Raw genomic sequence first — 23,765 nt, 5'->3', positions numbered from 1 at the left:
ATGTCCCGGCATTAATTGAGCTGTAACAGTCAATCCATGCCTCCCTACCCTTAGCCTCTTTGGCTTTTTATCCCCATCTCTCTCTCCTCTCTCTCTCTTTATGTTTCCTCCTTCCTCGTTATCTTCACCCCTTCACTTTCTCGATCCCCCTCATTTCCTCTCCATTTCTCCCCCTTCTTCTCTTAGATGATTCTATCTGAGCTATATGAAAAGATAACATTCCCCCCTCCATCTTTAAGCTGCGTGAATACATTCATGCTCACATACAGGCACATACACATCGTCACATTATCTCTCTTGGTTCTCTTCCATTATCATATCGTATCATATATACTAGCTGTATCCCCCGAGGTGCACGGCAGGCTGTAAGGACTTTACTCTGCTCTCTGTGGTTGCTCTCTATTCATTGATATAGCACTTCTGGGGCCTGGATAATATTGCCAGTATCCCCCGCTATGTGCAGACGCACAACATGTATATTCAGTGATTTTGTAATTCAGTCATATACCACAGACTCCACAGTGGTAGACATGGCGTGGCTTACACATATGATGATGTGTTGTCAGGTGTGTGAATGTATGAAGCAGGTTTTGTATTGACAGGTGATTCTGGCAGCAGGATGAGAGCGAGATGGCAGGAGGTGAAGAAGAATAGAAGCTTTGGTGGACTTACATTCAGTGAGAACATGTGACCGCACCATAGACAGAAAAATGATGCAAATAAAGGCGGCTGGAAGCGAATGAGGGCTTTAGCAGCGAACATCACAGGTCCGTTATGCAACACACAGAGTCCAGATGTACTTACTGAGTGAGCGGATAATCACATCGCTGATCTTTCATATCTTTGATCATGCACTTTTTGGTGCTTTTCAGGACCAAAACCTTAATATGCATTAATTTATTTTGACGGGGTAAAAAAACGAACTTGACAAAAATTGAAGTCAGACAGAATTTACGAAGTCTTTTAAGGCCAGATCCATAATATGGTTAACTCATACCATCTATAAAACATAGACGTACCCCTGTTGATGGCTGTATGAAGCCCAATGGTGGCTGTCCCCATATTGAAAATGACATCTCCACATTACTTTAGATTTATCTAGAAACAGGTAAAGAGGTGAGGCTGAGGTGGACCTAACGAATATCTTTGTGAATGAAACACCTCAAACCACCTCTTCCAACTCGTCATAACTTGTAATTCCAAACAATGGAAACAACATGAACAAAGCCGAGAGTTAGAAGTCAATAACAAGATTAAAGAACAGCCTAGCCTTCTCACAAACAGCACAATGCTGCTGCTATTGCGAAATCAGCTACACCCTTTTTTATGGCCAATTGTTCAGAATTCGCAGCCTTGATATAATCAAAACAGGTGATTTAGAAAAGTAAAAAAATGTTGTGAGCGATGTTGAGCAGCACTGTTTTATACCAGACTGTTTACCTGTTTGTTACAGTTGTAAACAATAAACTAATTTAACAATAGGGATTACTGAGCTTTTGCAGCTAACTTCATGTGGACAACCGATGAGCTGCACTTTTATGTCCCCTATAGACACACGCCCAAAAGTCTGTAGAACCCCAGTGTTTGTAAATGTTAATTAGTTGGTTGGTTTGGGATCAGAAAACAAAGAAATACATTTTTGATGTGCATAAGATCTCATTTTCACACTGATACTGTTGGTACACACATCTTTACTTTCAAGAATGCATACAAGAGTTTTAATTTGGTGTTAACTGCTGTTGTCTCTTTCTGTCTGAACATTCACAGCACAATAATTTCACTGGAAAAGGGGAATTTCAGTTTTTACACACATTTTTGTGTCAGCATAGTGCTTGGTTCATTTTGGTTATGCATGGACAACTATTTGCAGTTTTTGGAGTGTATATACCTTTCTCTTTGATTTATTTAGAATCTATTCCCAGAGGAGCCAAGTAACAGCCTGTCTGAGTCAGGTCTGTTAGACGATTAAAACACAGATGACTCAGAGGTTAAAATCCTTCAAACAGGATGGGCTTTTCGCATATGTTCTGCATTAAGCTGTGATTTGTCAAAGAGAAATTCTTGATGTTAGTAAGCTGGAATTGTTGCATAATTTGTTTGTGTTTTGGTAGCCTCATACAGCAGGATGCTAGGCAATAAAGCTCCCGGGCTGTGAGGGTGCTTAATTACAGATTAGACAGTGAAAGCCTGGAGGAGCCTTAAGAGTTGAAAGATGGGTCACCATTGAATTTCCTAATATTCAATGTTATGTGATACTCGACTTCTGGGTTGTTGGGATACAATTATTTGTCAAATGTCTTCTTTTTTTTTTTTTTTTTGGAATTTACAAAAATAGAAGCAAATAACATTGACAAGTGTATAGAAGACTAAATTATCTATATTTAACACATACTCACATAGTCACAGAAATGATTTACAGGTTAAAATGAAGCATCTTCAAAATCCTATGGCATGTATCTCCTTGACACGTCTCTTTCCAAGATCGGATTAATTCTGCCTTTCCTCTCTCAAAATACTCAGCATCCATGTTTCCAATAATCTTGAATCCTCCTTTTATTGATCTGCACTTTTATTTCTAGCTCTGTCTTTCGAATGGGCCTGATATCGTCAACTAGAATATTTTGATAATGACTAAATCCTCAGATTTGTAGATATCAGAAAAATGAAATATGTGAGTTCAAAGTTAAAAGTCCAGAACTAACATACCCTCACATTTCATTGTTAAATATTTAATTTAAAAATAACCTTCATAACAATTGAACAGGCCAGCACTCAGAGGTAAAGAGAGCATCCCATCGCCATTACTGCTGTCAGTGTGATCTGAAAGTGGACTTTTCACTTCTTGTTTATCTCTTTCATTCGGGTTAATAAGTTCAAAGACTTAAAATGAACTCCTCGGAAACATCACTCACCAACACAGCTCTTTGAATATGCTGCTGCTCACATAATGAGTGATAATAGTCGGCTACAGCTTACACTTTCCCTCTCCTTTCCAAAGAACACTGTCGTATGAATGACTGGTTCATGTTAGCATATATATATATAGACTCCACATACTGTATTACATTGCTGGATACAGAGACGCTGTGGTTCACAGAACAGGCAGGATATTATAGGAAGCCATGTTTGATAGTCAGGATGCTCGGCAGCCAGACTGTTTCCCCTGTGGACTCCTGAGGACAGATGAAGCAGCTGGCTGTCCTTCCTTCCTGCTCCCTCTTTTCATTTCACCAGCACACATGTGCAAGCTGAGGCTGTAGGAGTGTGTGTGTGTGTGTGTGTGTGTGTGTGTGTGTGTGTGTGTGTGTGTGTGTGTGTGTGTGTGTGTGTGTGTGTGTGTGTGTGTGTGTGTATGTGTGTGTGTGTGTGTGTGTGTGTGTGTGTGTGTGTGTGTGTGTGTGTGTGTGTGTGTGTGTGTGTGACCCAAAAGAGTGGGTATAGCCCAGTCTTTTCCTTTTTGAACTATTTGATGCTTGATTGCATATAAATGTTGTTGATTTCTGCCGTCAAACATTTCAAGCACATCAGTGGAAGAAGCTGAAAATGAAGGGATAAAAGACAGAGTGAAGAAACGAACTGAGAAAATAAATAAAACAGAATCAGGGAGTGAGGAAGCTCTACACAGAGAACAAACAAGCAGCAGAGGGCGATCACATGAGAGAATGTTTATCTGTTTGTGTTGTCTAAAAAAGTCTGTGTGTGCATGTGCTTATCCTCCTGCTTAATTAGCCAAAACTGTCTCGCCTTTTTTATGCCTTTTTATGCATGCGTTTGGGCAAATGTGTGAGCGTGCGTGCGTCGGTATATTTGGCTGAAGTTGTGACCTGAATCCTTATTTCATTTGGGAGTGAACAAGCAAAGAAAAAAAACGTGAGGGAAAGAGAGAGCAAGTGAGACCTGCCTTCATTTTCAACTCACAGCTTTGGCTCCTAATAGGATTGTGCTTTTCTCTATTTCCTCTTTTTACTTTCTACATCTCACTCTTTCTTCCTCACTACATTGTATTTTTTTTTCTCTTTGTTATTCCCAAAGCCCTGTCAGTACATCCCACAGTTCAGATTTTGATTTTTTTTAACTGATTTTATTTTAAGGGTTGAATTAGATCGAGTCAGCCTAATATGTGTACTGAATGAATTATGGTATGTGTTGCCCTCTCTCTGATCATTGCTGTATGCAGTCCCTCTTTGTATGCGTTGTTCCATGTGAATGTGTTTGTGTACAGCTTTGAAGTCTATCCCTGCTAAACTGTGTGTGAATGCATGTGTGTACACGTGTAGCACAGCTCATTTGTGAATAATGAGGCATAGAGAGTGGGGAAGAGTGTTGTACAGGCCTTTAGGAATGATAGAAAATAGGCTGGGAGGAGGAAAAAACCTGGAAAAAGAGAGAGAGAAAGGACGAGGTGAGAGAGAAAACGAGTGATTAAATTCCCAGGGAAACAAGCCTTTTAGCGTAATGGCTTTGTCACTCCAGCAGTGGAACTCTGAGAAGATACAAAGGCTGTATTGGGTTATCTGTGTGTGTGTGTGTGTGTGTGTGTGTGTGTGTGTGTGTGTGTGTGTGTGTGTGTGTGTGTGTGTGTGTGTGTGTGTGTGTGTGTGTGTGTGTGTGTGTGTGTGTGTGTGTGTGTGTGTGTGTGTGTAGATCAGATATGTGAACATAATGCTTTCAAATGTATGTGATAGCAGCTGCATGTCTGACCATATTCTGTGACCGGTGCTTGAATTTGAAAAAATGTGCTATTCACCCAGCAGCTGCTCCCGTTGTGGCTTTTTTTTTTTCCAAGTGTGACTGCTGCACATCCCAAGTGAAATCTATTTATTTCTTTAAAAAAAAAGACTGCATAACCTCATGTCGAACATGTCTTCAGATTATTGTGCTTCATATTTAATTTCATTGTTAAATGTCGTAAAAGCATTTACAGCTGAAATGAAGAGAGTAAAGGATGGTTGGATACGATCCCTTCAGCTCTTACTGAATGAGCTGTGATTTTGTACAGATATCTTTGATACTTTCCCTGCTTCTCTCTGGACAGTTTCACCTGATCTCTGACATACGTATCTCAGGTAGATGTTCACAAAAGTTTTATCACACAATGTAGTTGCATAGATTATTTTATTCGGCGCTTATGATTTAGGGGCCTCTAATAAATTCTGGTTGACATTTGAGTGATAAGACTGGACAGCTTTTTAAAGCATTGTCACAAAATCTGTTGAGAAATGTATCCTCACAGATGGACATGCTCAGATACAAATATTTCCTTCTTGGCAGTGATTCCGATAGCTAGTGTTAAATTTAAACATGCTAACACACATATTTATGAAGTTTATAGATGCTACACATTAGCATGTTAACCCTGTCTCTGTGAGCTTGCCCTCAAGCTGAACTTCACCGCTTTCCCAGAGTGCAGCCTCACAGATCTCCTGGCATGGCTTTAAAGGCTTTATCTTTGAGTTCACCGTGCATCAAGGCTTGTGCGACCAGTTGAAACTACATTTCATCAATTGGATTTAAGGGTAATTATCATGCTAACAACTGCAACTACAGGCAAGGCCATTACATGCAGGTCATGTTTCTAACAGTGGAGGCAAATGAAATGTCATGTTAAAAAATAGTGGGTGACCGTGGATGAGGGGCGGCTCAGTGTTACCACAGATTGTACCACCTGTGCAGCGAGGCAACTGAGGTTGGCAACATGAGTGTTCAAGTCAGCTGTTGAATTCAGTAAAGATCTCTGAAGAGGACATAATCTGGGATGCTGGGAGACCAAATACATAAAAGAAAGGTGTGTCCTGTTAAGTCCCCTGAAACACAAAGTTTGTGTGACGCACAGAAATCTTAAACTCATTTAACCTGCAAGAGTGAGTTGATTGAGTTTGTATTGCAAAATAAATATAAAGGTAAACCAGCATGTATTGGCTTTAATGTCCCCATTTTAAACTGTAATGCTGGAAGTGCCACTTATCGGCATTTATCTGCTTAATAATGCTAACTGCTGTGCCTCCTCGTCTCTTTACTTTGACTTTTTGGAATTCTGAATCAAGATTGTTTATTTCTTCAGCTTTTTAATCTTAAAACTTGTCTGCATTTCACCTCTATTTACCCAGACTTATAGGTGTATGTTCTTCCAGCACCACCTGCAGTGTTTAAGACAATATGAGGAGCTGTAACTGGAGTAACAAAAACATTTATAAGTTGGTATGGGGGAAGAGGGGAGTGAAAAAAACCCACCTTTGCATGCATGCATACTGTGTAAACAGCGTTACCTCTCTGGCTTTTGTTTCAATCAGAAGCTTTATGCTTATTTATATTTTATTTATTTCTGTTTCAAGTCAATGTAAGCTGGCACAATGTGAATATGACTAACCCTAACCCTGTGAACCACATATTGTGTGTCTAACAGTCCCATGCCCTGGAAGATTACCTGTGTGTTTATGTGTGTGTGTGTAGGTGTGTGTGTGTGTGTGTGTGTGTGTGTGTGTGTGTGTGTGTGTGTGTGTGTGTGTGTGTGTGTGTGTGTGTGTGTGTTTGTTAATGACTGTATTTGATATCCACCAAAGTGTGTTTGTGTGTTAGAGTGTGTGTGTTTGTGTTTGTGCAGTAGAAGTGATCTGCCTGTCCATATTTTTCATTCTAAATGTTTCTGCCACCTATCTTGTATTGTTACTGCTCTGAAGGTTGAATCTGAGTCTCTGTGTAAGTGTTTGGGTTTGTTCGTCTGTGTGTGTGTGTGTGTGTGTGTGTGTGTGTGTGTGTGTGTGTGTGTGTGTGTGTGTGTGTGTGTGTGTGTGTGTGTGTGTGTGTGTGTGTGTGTGTGTATTTTAGGAAGTATGTGTGTGCTCGTTGGTCTCATGCTGCTAGGCTCTGCTTGCTCTGCACACACCTCTTTGTATGTGTGCTCTCCTCTGCTCTGTTTGCATTGCTTTTCTGTGTGCCCTTGTTGCTTTTGTGTGTATGTGTGTGTGCGCTCAATTCTCAGAGTGCATCTGTGCACATGCGTGTGTGCCTTCTACTGTTTTTGTATGTGTGCGTTTTTCAATGTTTGTGTGTGCTTTGCTGCTTTTCCTCTCTCTTTCTCTGTTTCTCTGTTTCCCTTCCTCTCCTTCCAGAATAGAGGGGCCATCAATCAGAGGCAAGGGGGAGGGAGGGAGGGAGGGAAAAAGGAGGCGAGGAGGAGGAGAGGAGTTGGCTCAGCGCCAGGGAAGAGGAGTTGGCACACTGCCCAGAGGAGAGAGAGAGAGAGAGAGAGAGAGAGAGAGAGAGGGCGAAGAGCAAAACAAGACAGAGCAAGTAAAGAAAAGAGAGAGAGAGAAGAAGGGCAGAGAGATAGAGCAAAAAGGAGGAAGAAATCAAAGAGAATGAGAAGGAGGGCAGAGAGAGAGAGAGCGAAAGAGCACGGCCAATTTTGCAGTGAGGGGACACAGAGTGAGAGAGCGATACTGTAGAAGTGAAAAAAATGAGCTCGCAGAATAGAGAGAGAAAAGGCTGATTGCTTGGAGAGAGAGAGAGAGAGAGAGAGCGAGTGAGAAAGAACGAGAGAGAGGAAAGAAAGACATGGGGAGGGGGTGATGAAGGAGAGGAAGAAAGGCTGTTTTCACTGACAGCTCTGTGCCTGCAAAACCCAATCAATGTTTGATTAGTACGTCAGTGGCTACTAATATTTACCTCAAACTGTTCACAAAGGGGCGAGTGGTCCAATTAGAAAGCAGAGGACAGAGATAAGCTCCATGATTGTGTTTGTGTGTGTGTGATATGTACACATCCGCCACTTGAAAATAAATGAGGGGATTTTCCAGCTGTGCACAGAGCATGAGGCATTCTCACATACTTTATGGTTTTTGTCCACAATAATCCGTAGCATGTTCACAATATGCTGCACAAAGACCCTCCTGAATCTGAATTCTCTTTGTTTGACAGATGTAAGGGGTTAAAGGGAACAAAACACTACCACCTGTCTGCTACAACTGAAAAGGATTTGAAATCAGCATCAAGGCTGTAAAGGTGAAAAGGACAGGAATAAGACAGCAAAGATTTTTGTTGACGTTAATTATATCGAGAAGAGGAGTGGGGTGTCAATCCACACACACACACACACACACACACACACACAGCCCCCCTTCCCCCCTAAAGGCTGGCTGCTGGCCGCAGCTCAGCCGTAGTGGGACTCAGAGCCTTGCACAGCTGGCAGCGCGCGGGCACACTGGGCACTGTCTCTCTCCGCAAGTGCCAACCCCCAACCCACGCTCGTCACATTCAAATTCACCAAGCTTTTTTGGCAAGATGAACGCGGCCACTGTTGCTTGCCCGGCATGCTGGGAGACCAAATACAGTGTTGATCTTTCACAGTAAAGGTTTGCTCTCCTTTCTGTTCTACTTCAAAATCACTCTAGTGTCATGAGTGAAGGTGTATAATGATGAATATGAGCGCAGTCTCTGTCAGTTCTACTTTAAAAAATGATTTTTTTTTTTCATTTCACAGCTTGATATGAAGGCATAGAAAAACCGCCATGTATTACTTTCTCCCTCTTAAAATACCAGCCTGTGGGTGTGCTACAGTAACACAACGCTGCACGCCTTGTCATCTCAAGTATTTGAAAGAAAAGTGCCAGGGGGCAGATGTTCCTGCGATAGAACCCCCTCCTTCTAAAACAAGCTTTGTCTTTGTCAGAACAGTCAGACGCCGGCTCATTATCTAAAGAACATTTCCTCACACAGATACACTGTTACACCATCAAGTCTGTGCTGCCTTATTATGTGTGAGTGTTATTGTTTTCCTCTTGCAGTGTGCCCACCACCCCATCTACCCACCTGTCTCATCTCTTTCTCCTTCACTTAGTCATTTACTACATTTCCTAGAATGCCTTTTGACAGCCTTCCCACAGCAGGCGGGAGCGTGTTACATTTGTGCTGTGGGTTAAACATGTGGGTGGAGAGTGAGCAGGAGTAATAGCAATACCTATTGCAAAGTAAAAACAGGAGAATGAGGGGGTTTTTTTCCTGGCAAGAAAGATTGGGAATTACAACGGAGAAAGTCATGCTGTGCATTCTTAGTTTTGAGCTGAGTGTTGAGTAGAACTGATTGATTTCTTCCTGATTTTATGTGTGTAAAAATCCTGGATCAAGGAAGAGTTGATTGCTGTGACATCAAGTATGACCTTTACATGGTATGTTAATATGTCCATGATCTGTTAAATATTTCTCAGCATTTTAAATTATGCACTAAAAAAAACCCTAATTAAAGTTTTTTTTTTTTAAACTGATACTTGTTTGGACTGCAGCTCCACTAACATATAGGTGTTATTTGGAATCTGAGTTTTGCAAAAACAATTTCTGATTTCTGTCACAGAAAACTTCACTGTGCTGGTGTTTTGTCGTTGTGTCATTCAAATGGGAATTTCTGACGTTGAAAAACGAAGCCATTGCAAAAGCCAAGTGCAAAATACTGCTGTTCCTTCAGTATCCACTTTGAGGCGAGCTCTAAAAGCTCTGAATGTCCCATGTTAAAATGCCTGTTTTGACAGTAGAAATAAACGTGTTTATATCCTGGTTTAAAACAGAGGTTGAACAGCTGAACAGTTTCTGTTTCTGAAGGCCCACACTATACGACGGGTTAATATATATATTTTTGTAACTTCTTATAAATGAACTTATTGTATTGACTTTGAGATGACTCATCTTGTTTTCCAGGGTTTAGCTCATTTAATGTAATGATTCAAGTTATGAATAAATTATGCAGTCTCTATGTACTTTTACAACACATGGCACTCCATTTACAGACACGCGCGCACACACACACACACACACACACACACACACACACACACACACACACACACACACACACACAGAGTAACATTTTTGATAGCGATCAGTGGACACTGAGTCTTATCCTGAGTGACCACTTTGCTTCTTTGTTGCATTTCTTCTCTGAAAGGACTTTCACATGATGAGATGTAGAGACATATTACACGTATTAAACTATAGTTATTTATAGTTCATACAAACAGACTGATTAATACACGTTTTGGAATTCAAATAAACAAAAAGCTTAAACGAGTTTGCCAGAAAAATCTGCTCTGCTTGACTCTCTACCTTTGCCAAGTTGCAGAGATTTCTGCGCTGGTCATGATTGTGCTCCCTGTTGATTCTTGTCTCTCAGTGATCAAGAGAAATTAATCAACACAGTTTGCTTTCTGTGTTTGTAAGTGCTGATTTGAGCGTGGTGTTACTGGGCTTTGCTTTTATATTTTTCTTGTTTTATTTGTTTGTTGGTAGAATTGATACGATGAGACCATCCAAGAAACACAGTCAACATAGAAAACTGTTATTTTATGACTTGTAATGTAAAGTGACTTTTTACATATTCTGTTGTTTTAGATCTTTCACTTGTTTTGTAATCTTGGTCGAGCTGCCACAAGACAACAGATGCTATCAGCTATGAGCTGACTCTGGTGCAATTACATTAAATTATGCGCTGCCCCTTTAAAAACAAACAATCAAATATGTGTTTGCTGTAAGTAGAGGTCTTATAGAGTTCTACTCCAAACTAACTCATGCTTAAAGTCTAAAGTGTGTGTGTATGTAGCATGTGTGTTACCTTTTAAACTTCAGGTTCATTATGTGGTTGTATCGTGACACAGGAACAAGGCGCAAGGATTATATACACATTTTACTGGTTGTGATTGTCATTCTGTCAGTGATCTGACAAGATGACAAGTCTGAGAATGCTGCCAGTGTGTGTCTGTGTGTGTGTGTGTGTGCGTGTGCGTGTGTGTGTGTGTGTGTGTGTGCGTGCGTGCGTGCGTGTGTATGTATGTGTGTGTGTGTCCCTTAAGCACTGACAGGCTAATATCTCTCACAGAACATACTGTCCTCCTCCTCCTCCTCCTCCTCCTCCTCTTCTTCTTCTTCTTCTTCTTCTTCTTCTTCTTCTTCTTCTTCTTCTTCTTCTTCTTCTTCTTCTTCTTCTTCTTCTTCTTCTTCTTCTTCTTCTTCTTCTTCTTCTTCTTCTTCTTCTTCTTCTTCTTCTTCTTCTTCTTCTTCTTCTTCTTCTTCTTCTTCTTCTTCTTCTTCTTCTTCTTCTTCTTCTTCTTCTTCTTCTTCTTCTTCTTCTTCTTCTTCTTCTTCTTCTTCTTCTTCTTCTTCTTCTTCTTCTTCTTCTTCTTCTTCTTCTTCTTCTTCTTCTTCCTCCTCCTCTTCTTCTTCTTCCTCTTCTTCTTCCTCCTCTTCCTCTTCCTTCTTCTTCTTCCTTCTTCTGTGTGTCTGTTTTTGTAAAAACAGTAATGGACATTTGGACTCTTCCTATTGAAAGGTCCATGGTTCTTTCCCTTTTTCCCCCAACTCTTCTTGTATCCCTACCTCACTTAGAACCTCTCTTTATCTGTCTCTCTCTGTCCACATGCCAGTTGGCTGCTCATCTGCCCTCAGGTGTTTATTGACCAGCCCTCTTTCTTTCTTTGGATCTATCCATCCATTCATCCCTCCATCCAGCTGCTCTCTGACAGTGTACTCCCCGGTGGCTGGGCTTTGGCAGGGCTGCGGAGAGATACTGTGCTGTGTTGTTTCTGACACTTGGCTCTGCTCACTCTGCTTCATCCAGACTCACTTTCCCTTTTATTGTCGACCTATCTGCTGATTGGCTTCTTATAATCATAACCCGATTCGCTGCCTTTCAGCAAGACCATGGAGTTTGTTGGATGTGTTGCAGAAGTTGATGATTAAGAATTATGTAGCATGGTACAAATTAAAGCCATATACTGTTTCTGTGGTTCTAACTCTGTCAGTGATTTGCAGATGCGTGTTGAGCCACGTTCACTAAGACTAAACAACCAGCCTCGCAGCTCCATAGTAGGTTAATATCTTGTTTAAGATGTAGTGAAATAACCCTGAAGGCTAACAAACATGTTGGTGTACTCAGGATACTTTTTTGTACTCCGTTACATAACCCATTATTTCTGCAATTCCAGTAATCCGTTTTTAGTTCAAATACGCAATCATTGACTTTGAAATGCGTTTGCTGTCCTTTCCTTGCTCAGAGAGAGAGAGAATCGCTGACACCAGTTTGAATGCGAGGGTTGTGTCAGTGCACATGTGCAGCTCAGGCTGAGCTACACATTCTAGCTGAACTGCTAAGCAAGCGAGATGGCAGAAAGGACAGGGTCAGCCTTGATATCCTCAAAGTATTCCTCACTGTGGCTTATATTCTGCTGCCTTCTTTCGCTGTCACACCTGTGCAGCAGCGTCAGGTAGAACACCCTCAGATTGTCTTGTCTTTCCACAGTGCAGGCAGGGAGACAACAAACACCGCACACCAACACAAAACTAGTTCCTAACGATGATATACATTGGTGTATATAAATGATCAGAATGCAGGGAGAATAATGTTTGAACCCCCCTTACCTGTTGGTGCCAGCTATTAATTGGCAAATATTGTTTTAATTTGATGACAGACACTAACAGTTTGTTGCTGAAAAGTTTTTTTAAGTTATTTTATGGGACATGTAAGTATTTAATATGAGGGCTGGGAATCCCTAGTATTAAATACTTTGGATGCCTCACGATTTGATTTCGATTCTTGGGGTAACGATTCGATTCAGAATCTATTTTTGATTCAAAACGGTTCTGGATCCATGGATTCAAAGTCTGTTTTTGAATGAGTACATACTTCAGGATCTACTCCAGCCATCTGCTCCTATTGGCATTTTACATAATCAATTTTTATTTCCGCCCTTATTAAATACATTTTTCCTAACACCCCGGCTGCTGTGGGAACCGTGGCACACACATATGAGGGAACATTCACACATTCCTTATGTGATAAGTCTCTTGTTGTGCTGAGCTGTGTCTGGTGATAGCCAGTTTATTAAGTCATGATGAGACCGGCTGTAACTGACAGGCTAGCTGCATGCGTGGGTGAGTGTTTGTTTGTCTCTGTGCATGAGCCTTTGCATGATGGTGCATATAACCCCGTCAGTCATTGCACTGCCCTCCATCACCCTTCTTGAAGTCTTTCTCTCTCCTTCTTTAGTATCTTCAAGAGCCAGGAAATGTGCGTTCGTAAGAGAGGAAGCTAAATTGGAAGAGAGAATGAAAATGAAGTGTGCTAATGTTGTATGGCTGCGCTAATGTGTGGCTGCAAAGTAGCAAAGACAAATCAGAAGAGAGCGAGTGATGTAAAAGGAAGAGAAAAAGGGAACAGAGAGAAGAGAGGGGGGGATACATTAAAATGGGGAGAAAGGAAATGGGGTAGGGGAAAATAGAAAGATGGGAGAAAATTAGACAAAGAAAGCCAGGGATAAGAGAGGGAGAGAGTGAGAGAGAGACGGGGAGAGCGAAGGGAGGAAGAGGATGAATAGGGTAATAATGGCTCAGTGTGAGAGCTGTTGTAGAAAAAGGGAGAACGGCTGAGTGAAGAAGAGAACAAAATGAGGCTGAGGGCACTCAGACAGATAGAATTAGACACACTGCAAAGGGTTCAGTGTGTGTGTGTGTGTGTGTGTGTACGTTTGTGTGTTTGTGTACGTTTGTCACAGAGAGAGAGTGTGTGCATATGGTTTTATGTGTACACTTGCATTGCGTGTACAGGCGGCAGTTTTCTGCAGATGTGGTTCTAAATTGTTGACATGTGTTCATACGTGTGTGTGGGTTGGAAGGGCATTTGTACGAGTTTTAGGAAATGGACAAATGTAACGGTAATGATGTGTAATACTTTGTTATGTGGGTTTCTTTTGCCTGTGTGTGTGTGTGTGTGTGTGTGTGTGTGTGTGTGTGTGTGTGTGTGTGTGTGTGTGTGTGTGTGTGTATGAAAGAGAGAGAGAGAGAGAGAGAGAGAGAAACTAAGGAAGGTATGAGTGTGTGATGCTGAGCTTCAGTAAATCAGAGCCTGATGGTGCTAAAAGACCACATGCTCTAAAGCTGGCTCCATGTTCCATATCTCTTTTCTCTGTCTCGAGAAGTGTCACTGACAGACCTCCCTGCTCATTAGAAAGATGTTATAATGCAACACAGGCTTAATGTGCTGTAAAGGTGCATCATAAGGTGCTCTTACTATCTTACAGCACAGGAAATGATCATATATTCTTCCTCTCTCCTTCTGTCTCTGACTTCTCTTTCTTTTTCTTTTTTCTTTTTTGCTTCCCAGGCGGAGATTGTCAAGCGTCTCAGTGCCATCTGCGCTCAGATCATCCCTTTCCTCTCTCAAGAGGTGAGTGTCACTGCTGCCAGACACACTTACTCCAAATATACACACAAAAAAGGAGACAATTCTTCACCTCCCCCTTCTCATATCCTCTTTTCTTTGCATTATAAATAAAGATATACTTGTATATACAGTATATGATTCTGTAATATACAAGTTTAACATTTTATATATTTCAAAGATAATATTGCTGCATTTTTATCTGATAAATTAAAATGTTGAAGCATTGCTTATTCTCGTACTGTAGCTGTGTTCCCACACTACTTGTATTTCTATTACAGTGTTGTAGAACACTCCAGAGGCAGATATTAAAAAAAGCCCTGCTTTTCATATTTTTATAGTGGCAAAAATATTGTTAATTTAGACTTCTGCGTCATAAAATACCATAGAGTTGTCAATTGCCTCTTTGGTCGTTTCATCCCAATTATTGCAAGCTGCATGAGTGATCATCCTTTCTGTTTAAAAAAACAGAAATAAACATTGTTGTCTTAACACATCCCTTTTGGGAAAATGCATCCTCACTAAAAACACAATCTGACTCATCATTTAGTGAAAAAAGATCAAAGCCAACATTTTCAGGCAGGTTATTGTTGGATATGGGTTCAACCTTTTTGGGTACTTTGGGCTGATGAGAGCAACATCCTGTGTGTTGTTCATTCATTCATTTGCACTTACTAGTATTTAAAACAATTTCTAATAATAGAGTGATGTGCAAATGAAGCAGAGCGACATCATTTGTTGCAGTGAAATCTGTTTTAAAAAGTTACGCTACGATAATGGCAAAGACCTTAAGCTTATATATACTCAGCATTTTTCACACAAAAAATGTTATCTTTATAGTTCACTGGTGAAGTGAAAAACATGTTTTTCTTCTTTAAGGACAGCCATGTCAGCTAAAGATCAGCTGGTTTCTCTGTGATTTAAAATGTCCTGTCCCACGGTGCTGCTCTGTATATACCTCATATGGGCTCCCATGGTTTGTTACCTATACAAAATCAAGATGGCCTAATATTAAACCTTCTCCTATAAAGGATTTAATTGAAGAACGATAACTGACCAGAACCATTTATGTTTTATTTACTGCGCCTGCTTTAAATTTTTCATTTCATTTAGCAACATGATTTACAGAATCTCTGCTCAATTCAACCTTAAAAAGCAGGAAAGGAGGGTTGTTAAAGTATACATTCATATTTGGAAAAGTTGTGTATGTATGTGTTCAGTACGTTGTGCACTGGTTATTCTGTGTGTGTAGATCGGTGTTAGGTGTCGGCTCTGACGAGCTTCTTCCCTGGAGACAGAATGGTCACAGCTCTGTCAGTCTGATCAATATTGACACTGTGCGCTTGTGTGTGTGTGTGTGTGTGTGTGTGTGTGTGTGTGTGTTTATGTGTATCTATGGGACAGTTTGTCTGTGAGCATCATAGCACCGATTCCTATTTGTGTTTGTATGACTGATAACATTGGGATTTTGTGCAAATAGAAGAGGGGATTTTACTGTGTGTGGCTGTCTGCACCAGTGTGTGTGTGTGTGTGTGTGTGTGTGTGTGTGTGTGTGTGTGTGTGTGTGTGTGTGTGTGTGTGTGTGTTTCTGTTTGTGTGACTGATGTCAGTGTGTTAGTTGTGTGAATTTTACGCCGTATTATACAAAAAGAGTTTATATGCTGTATTCCCTACTTCCTGTCTGTGAATGTGTAACTGTTTGTTATAATACTTGTGTGTGTGTGTGTGTGTGTGTGTGTGTGTGTGTGTGTGTGTGTGTGTGTGTGTGTGTGTGTGTGTGTGTGTGTGTGTGTGTGTGTGTGTGTGTGTGTGTGTGTGTGTGTGTGTGTGTGTGTGTGTGTGTGTGTGTGTGTGTAGCACAGCAACAAGTGGTCCAAGCAGTGGAGAGGGCTAAGCAAGTCACCATGGCTGAACTGAACGCCATTATCGGGGTGAGTCACCTCTATTCATCCTGACAGCACAAACACAAACACGTACACACACACGTAATGGTTTGATGAGTCCACTAATTAAACAGCTTGTCGCTGGTCTTTAAATGAGTAATGTAATGTAGTATGTAGATACAAAGAATCCTGCAATAGGGGCCAGGTATTATTTTACAAGCTTATGCTGGGCACAGCCTATGCATATTTTCAAGCTTTATCTTTTTTCTAGACCCTGAATGACTATACTTCTTGTGTTTTTTAACATTATATTTTTCATGAAGAGAGCCAACCTGTTACAAACAGATGTTCATCAGCATCTCTTCCCTTGTGCAGAGTCAGCCTCTTTTATATAACGCATGATTAATAAGTAGTGGCAGTGTTCCTGTTTGATAATTGTTCCCAATTTTAAGGATGCATTTGCATAAATCAAGATGTCACGATAGACCTTCCTGCCAGTAATAGCTGTGGAGCAGTCATTTATAAAGCCACCTACTGCTAGTTTAGATAAGTGACTATAAGAGACATTTTTAAACATGGACGCTTTAGCTCAATCTCCTACATAAAATTTGTCATCTGAAAGATGTTGAAGAGTAACAAAATCCTTTTCGAAGCTGTTGCTAATCTTGTCAGATGGAGTTTTAGAGCAACGTCGATTTACTCTCAAAACTAGGATGTGTATTATTTAGTAAAACTCAGTAATAAATGGTCAAAGCCTTTAGGACAACACACTTTTCACATAAACAAAAAAGTGTAGCTGCAGTACAGTGTGACACACAAAAATGTCAAAACAAATATGATGAGATAAGATAATCCTTTATTCATCTCGCAAACACAGATATTTACAAAGCCCCATTTAATTGTATTTTACAAATAAAATACAAACTTTCTCTCTAGAGCGGTCATGCTCACATGCTATAAACTGAAAATACCCTACACCTACATTTAATGATGTATGATCGCCTGACTTAGAGCAGGATCTTCTTGCCTGCACTTGTATGTGCTTGTATGTACACAATCTCACACACACATCAACGTGGTTCCTGAGTGCTGTAGTAGATGGGGCTTTCCAGAGCTTGTCAGAGCACTGATCACATTACTGTCTACTTAGAGTCCTTTGTTCTGCACAGCACTACAAACACTGCTGTCTCTAAGGTGTGTGATTGTGTGCGTATATGTGTGTCCAAACACACCAGCCTGACAAAACAACACATAAAAAAAAACACATCATAAAGCTCCCTTCAGGATAATAGCCTTTCTTTTTTATCTCTAGTTGCTCTTTTGCTCCTCTCTCTCTTTATATCCCCCATCATCCTCTGTTTCCGGTCTCCTCTTTGTCTTTCTGCTCTTTTTCCTTCTGGATTTGTTCACGTCTCTCTCTCTCTCTCTCTCTCTCTCTCTCTCTCTCTCTCTCTTCTCTCTCTCTCTCTCTCTCTCTCTCTCTCTCTCTCGCTCTCTCTGCGCGCACGCTTACTGGCCCTGTCCTCATTTCTCCTCCTCCTTTCTTTTTTTTTTTTTTTTACTTTGTATTATCTCTTTCTCTCTACGCTGCACATCCTCCCTCTCTCTTCATGTGCTCATTTACTGTCTCTCCCTTTCTTCTCCCTCCTGCTTGTTTAATTCTCCTTCACTTTTCACTGCTTCCACCATGACTTCCCTCTGTTCCTCCCCATCATTTTCTCCTACTCTTTGTGCTTTTTCCTTGGCCTCTTTCTGTCTTCCTCACCCCGCTTCTCCTTCATATTAAATCCCATTCTTCTCATTCTTTCCTTTTTTCCCTCGTCTCTGTTTGCATCTCCATGTCCCTGTGCATCATGAGCATTTCATTACCTTCTTCCCTTCTTTTTCCTCATGCTCGTCCTTGGTGTCCATCTTTTCACCTCTTAATCCACTAATCTCTTTAACATCCTATCTCCCCTCATCTTATTTCCCTCCCTGTCTGTTGAGCTGCCTGTGTGGATTTGATTTGATTTCACTTCCTCCCTTTCTCCTTGCTATCACACATCTCCTTTCCAAACACGCCACCCCCACTTCCTCTTCCTACTTTTTCCTTCTAATTTCTCCTTTGTCACCTTCTCCCACCTCCTTTTTTCTATCTCTATTTTCTCAACCCTGTTTTTTCTAACCAACCAAACCCCTTGTATGACACCAACCCCTCCCTCCCTCTCTCTCTCTCTCTCTCTCTCTCTCTCTCTCTCTCTCTCTCTCTCTCTCTCTCTCTCTCTCTCTCTCTCTCTCTCTCCCTCTCCCGGCTCCCTTCTTTCCCTGTGGCCACAGCAGCAGCAGCTCCAGCACCTGTCTCACCATGCCCCCGGCATCCCCCTCACGCCTCACCCATCAGGCCTGTCTCTGGGTGCGGGCGGCTCAGGGCTCCTTGCCCTGACCGGAGCCCTGGGGGTCTCAGCTCACCTGGCCTCAAAAGATGAGAGAAACCACCTTGATCCCGAACATCTCAGAGGTAAACAATAAAAGGCATTGTTTCCCCTTGTTTATAATTTTTTTTTTGACATTTTCACAATCACAAATTAAATCAGACACAAAAAAGTGAAACTGTTCCTCTGATGAAGCAAGGTCAGTGTTTTTAGACCTGTATTATCAGCTTGCTGTTGTTAACCAAAAAGAAAGCAGAGGCACAGTTTCAGTTTCCTATATCGTAGAAACACTGTGGCATTAACAGCAAACTCTAAATGGAGCTCAAACTTTTGAAATGGAAAAGAAAAGTTTTGGATGTGGAAAAGCATTGTATCAATTGTGCATTGTATTAACTTGTGATAAAGGTCAGAGTTTGGAGAATGGCTCGAAAGGGAAAGTGGGTAGAGGAGAAAATCAGAGAGAGAGAGAGAGAGAGAGAGAGAGGGAGAGGGGAATGAAATGCAGGAAAGGAGCACAGTTCAGACTTGAACCTGGGCCGCCCACTTGAAGGACTGTGGCCTCCTTACATGGGGCTCATCCACGAGGCCATATGAGCCTGAAAAGACAGACATCATGCAAGCAAGAATGATCTTTTTCTTAAAAAAGATCTTGTGTATGTTCATGTATGCATGCAGTGTTTATTTCAGTTAGTTTCAGACTAGATAAGGCACAGCTCTGGAACTGTGACGACAGCTGCAGAATAAGAAAAAATGATATCATTACTGAGAAGATAAAATGCACAGCAATAGTATACATCTTTTGTGACAGGCTGCTTTTGCGTAACTGCCAAAGCAAGTCACCTTTTGGACTGAATCTGAACTTTCTTGTTAAGATTGCTGTCATAATATGGACAGATGTATTAAAGCCACTTGTGTAAATGCAGGCGAAACATTTTCTCCCTGCGAACTCTCATTCACCCCGATACAATATCTTATCTTTTCTCTCTGTATCAGGCAAGAAGCCAAGAGAGACTTTCTCATGAATAAGGCCAGAGCTAGAAAGACAGGAAAGAGAAGGAACATCAGAGGAGAGAGGGAGGAGAGAGGGGGGAGAGATAGAGGGATCATTTTGCTCATGAGTGTATGGATGTCTGCATCTGTGTGTGTGTGTGTGTGTGTGTGTGTGTGTGTGTGTGTGTGTGTGTGTGTGTGTGTGTGTGTGTGTGTGTGTGTTTCTGTTCTTACAAATGAGAGAAAGAATGAGTGTAAAGATAGTGAGCTTTGAAAGAGGCAGCAGGGGAAGAGAGCAAGCTTTGTCTGGTGGAGAACAGAGACAGAGAGGAGTCTGGGATCAGGCACAATAGCAGGTCTGTATCTCTATTAGAGAGGAACAGTTGTAGTTCAGCCTAACCTTGGCCGACTGGGGAGACTTGTTATTATTATTATCAGGACTGACGTCAAACTCTCTTTTTTCCCCTTTATTCCCTCTCTTCCACCCTCTAATTTCCTTTCTTTACTCTGCTCTCTCTCCTTACTGTGCTCTGCCCCATCCCAGAGGGAGCACCCAGCAGGGTGAGTAGCTGTGTAGTGTGTTCACTATGTCTTGTGTGTGTGTGTGTGTGTGTGTGTGTGTGTGTGTGTGTGTGTGTGTGTGTGTGTGTGTGTGTGTGCGTGTGCGTGTGTGTCTGTGTGTCTGTGTGTGTTTGTTTGTGTGGGTGTGTGACAGTGATAAACGGATGGAAATGGAGACGCACTGTAAAGTGGCTTCTATAAAAAAAGAGTTGTGTATTGCTGGAGCTCAGCCAGCAGTAGCACAGCTCCACACGGGCACAATAGCCGCTCAGCGCTATCAACCTTGAGCTTCTCAAGGTTTTTCTCCATCACACCAACCATCCCAGCTCACAGGGTTTCTCTGCTATCTGCAGGAGAGGACAAATCGACTGAATGGATGAACAAGCAAGTGTTTGTTTATCAGCGCCACAAATGTTTGTTATAATTTACTCACAGAAAAAGTAAAGGATTAAAACTCACTGCAATTGCTTACTGCCCAAAACTTAACAGTGAGTGTGTGAATAAACTTGATTACAGTATTAACTTGACTGTACAATGCATCCAGTTGATGCTGTACATATTCAGCAACAGAATACCTGTTTATGTCTGATGTGGGGGAAAAAAGCTCCAAATAGCTTCCAGCTGACCTGTGATAAGTGTTTGAAAGTATAATTCCCATCAGAATCTCTCTTTTGTATCTTTTGTAAATGTTAGTATAAACTTGCACATGTGCCATCACAGAAAGGGTGCATCAGATCTATGTCAGTGCTTTCTTTTAAATAGCCAAACAACTTCATCACAACACAAAAATAAATGAACAACTGACTGTTATATAGTTCTCAAAACCAAAGGCAAAGAAATACAATCTGGAAAATGAAAGTTTAGAAGAGGATTTGAATGGTCATTTCATGAATGAGACTGAATGAGATGATAATCTAATCATTTAGATGCAACACCACACTTTTTCTTCAGACATAAATACCAAGAAAAACTCCAAAAAACTACTTTTTTTTTTTTTTGCATTGAATGTTAGAGGGGTCCAGGGACGTGCTAGGTTGAAGTGCTGAGAGTGCTGCAGCGTGCCCTTGAATATAAATAAAAGAATGTTTATGTCGGATAAGTAGATGCAATGTAGTGCACAGATCTGTCTTCTATCGTAGTTGTTTATAATACCTACTGTGAAGTGACACAACTCAAAGCATGTTGTTAGGCACACATTGAGGTGTTTCGGAGAGATTTTCAACGTAACCAAAGAAATGAAGATGTCTGATCATCCTGTCAGAGAGAGCAGCAGAACGAGATGTTACCACAGAATTGGGAGTTAAAGTCGATACTCTTTGAAAAACTACTGAGGGAGAGCGCTCTTATCAAGTCAATCTTTATGTGGAGGAGCGGAGTGTGCCCTTACATGCACAGAAGCACAGTCTTTAAACCAGACCTTTAACTAATCATATGTTTTAATGTTACTCAGTTTACCACTGAAGTGTGCACACTGCAGTCTCTGTTACCAGACTCATGCTGTCCAAACAGATCCAACGAGCATTCAGTGTGCATATACTGTGTATACATCACCCTCACTGCTTTTTAATGAAAAACTTAAACCTGATCTTAAGACTCTGTGTGAACTTACAGTGTGTGACGTTTGTTGTTCTTTGAAGTGTAAAATGTAAAAAAAAAACACAAAAAAACTTCAGTAGTCTAAGTATTAATCATCTGAACATTCAAATTAATTAATAAAATGTGAATTTGTAAAGCACAGATTAAGAAGATGTCATATAGAAGCAACCCCATCTGAAACTGCTTAGGTACCTGGGTAACTAAAGAACAAAAATACATCCGATGTTTGACTCAAATTGATTCTATTCAATTTTTCATTAACAATTAACCACAGCCCAAAAGTTCACCAGGCATGTGAGACTGTAGCATACTGTCTGACTCAATGTGAACATCACTGTTCAGAAATGCAGGCCGATTAAACAATCATGTAATTAGGTTTTGAAATAAACAAAATCCATCCTCTCCAAAAAAGTGCTCATCTGGCCTCACGGGTTCTCTCACATATTTTATGTCACTGTCATTAAAAGACCCTGTTAATTTCCTGGAGAATAAATGCAGTGAAAATGGGCTGATTGAAATTCAATGACCGTGTATGGTTTATTCTATTCTCTCTTGCTGCTCTAATGAAAGCCGTGTGAACACTCCCTTACTGTACTGGCTGCAGTGGACAGCTGGCCTTCATCAGTGTGACTGCTGATAACACAGAGAGAAAGGGGGAGGATGTTAGAGGGAGGTGGAGAGTGAAATTGGAATAGAAAAAAAATGGGGGAGAGACGAAAAGAAGAGGAAGAAAATAGGGAGGGAAAGGTTGTTAAAGAAAAGCCTTTGTTCTGGCTGTTATTGTTGAATTAAAATGATTTTAGAGCGCCTCTGACTTAACTTTCTCGCTCTATCGCCAGTGAAACCCTTAACATAATTGAATTGCCAAACGCAATGCTGGTTGTTAAACATCAGAAAAATATTTCTCCTTTGAGTTGCGATTTGTGCTGAACTTAGCCGAGCATCACGATGTTGGGAAAGGGAGGAGAGAGGGCACGGGGAGGGATGCATATCAATCGGCATTAGTCAGAGGGTCCTTCACGAGTAAAACATGTTTGAATTTTAAACAGAGAGGGGAAAAGGGACAGTGAGAGGAAGTCAGGAGAAGAAGAAGGAAGAGAGGGAAATTTGTTGAGCCGCACTGTGCTCCATTGTGTTGTTCCTCCTCTCCTCTGTCTGGGGCTCGCCTTCCTGTCGACCCCCCTGGGCTCCTTCCTGTGTGACTCATTGGCTTGTTGAAACCTCACTGCTCTTGTCCTCCCCACAGGGGGACAGAGAAAGACAAGTGGCCCTCATGGAACCTCTGGCCCATGGCCTGACGCTAAAACAACACAATGCTTTGATTGGCTCCTCCGAGTGCTGAGCAGCAGGCCGGCCTGTAGTGTAAAATACGCCTGCACAGCTTTATTGTCCAATAATGAGAGTCATATTTTACATGAGGACGGGTGTGTCCAGGGGAGAACACTAATTAGCTGTATAGGCTATCTCATCTGCTTCTATGGCTACGACTTGACCTGCGCTTACGTCGGCTGTTCTTAATGTGTGAGTGTAATGTCATCACGTGAGTTTTTATGGGGTTTTCTGTTCTGTGTTGCTGTGTCTTTTTTTCTCCTCTTAACATGAACTCACGTCTTACAAGATAGTGACTGCGTGTGCATGTTTTATTTGTTGTATGCGTTTTGCACATTGCTGACTAAGTAGCAATGTTTTTATTAATCTGTGTTTACGGTTCTGGGTCAGATGTGTCTTTTATCACCCGTCTTTACTGCCGCACCATGAAGAGTTTTGTGTGTTCATTCTTATGTGTGTGCGCTTGTCTCTCTCCAGAGTAAGTCAGTGTCATCAACAGACAGCCAGCCTAACGAGGAGCGCCAGGGTCCTTCAGGAGGGTACTCCTCCTCACAGGGAGGCGCGGAGGCAAAGAGGAGGCGCTGTGACGAAAAAGACTCCCTTCCTCCACACTCCTATGTACGTGTTTGTGTGTCCTTGTCCCGAGATAAGATAAGTTGAGGGTAAAAAGATGTTTAAAGTACGAGTACGAGTAAAATACTTACTTAATACTTAAATAACCGTTTCAATTCAGTTGTCTAAGTGTACTATTTATGCAACATTGTTTTCACAAAACATGTAGAAAAAACTACTTAAACA

General features: G+C 41.3%; 1 protein-coding gene across 1 annotated transcript in view; it reads left to right on the top strand.

The window, feature by feature from the left end:
• Positions 1-23,765, top strand: part of tle2b (TLE family member 2, transcriptional corepressor b) — a 68,376-nt gene that overhangs the window by 31,318 nt on the left and 13,293 nt on the right. The window contains exons 5-9 of the mRNA XM_079349896.1: positions 14,141-14,209; positions 16,060-16,128; positions 18,397-18,577; positions 20,026-20,042; positions 23,445-23,589. Of these exons, the coding sequence (XP_079206022.1) occupies positions 14,141-14,209; positions 16,060-16,128; positions 18,397-18,577; positions 20,026-20,042; positions 23,445-23,589 (481 nt within the window). The remainder of the gene's footprint in view (positions 1-14,140; positions 14,210-16,059; positions 16,129-18,396; positions 18,578-20,025; positions 20,043-23,444; positions 23,590-23,765) is intronic.

Source organism: Symphodus melops, assembly GCF_947650265.1.
Source record: "Symphodus melops genome assembly, chromosome: 8".
Taxonomy (NCBI): domain Eukaryota; kingdom Metazoa; phylum Chordata; class Actinopteri; order Labriformes; family Labridae; genus Symphodus; species Symphodus melops.
The sequence above is the reverse complement of the archived record's forward strand: the minus strand, read 5'-3'. Positions and strand labels throughout refer to the sequence as shown.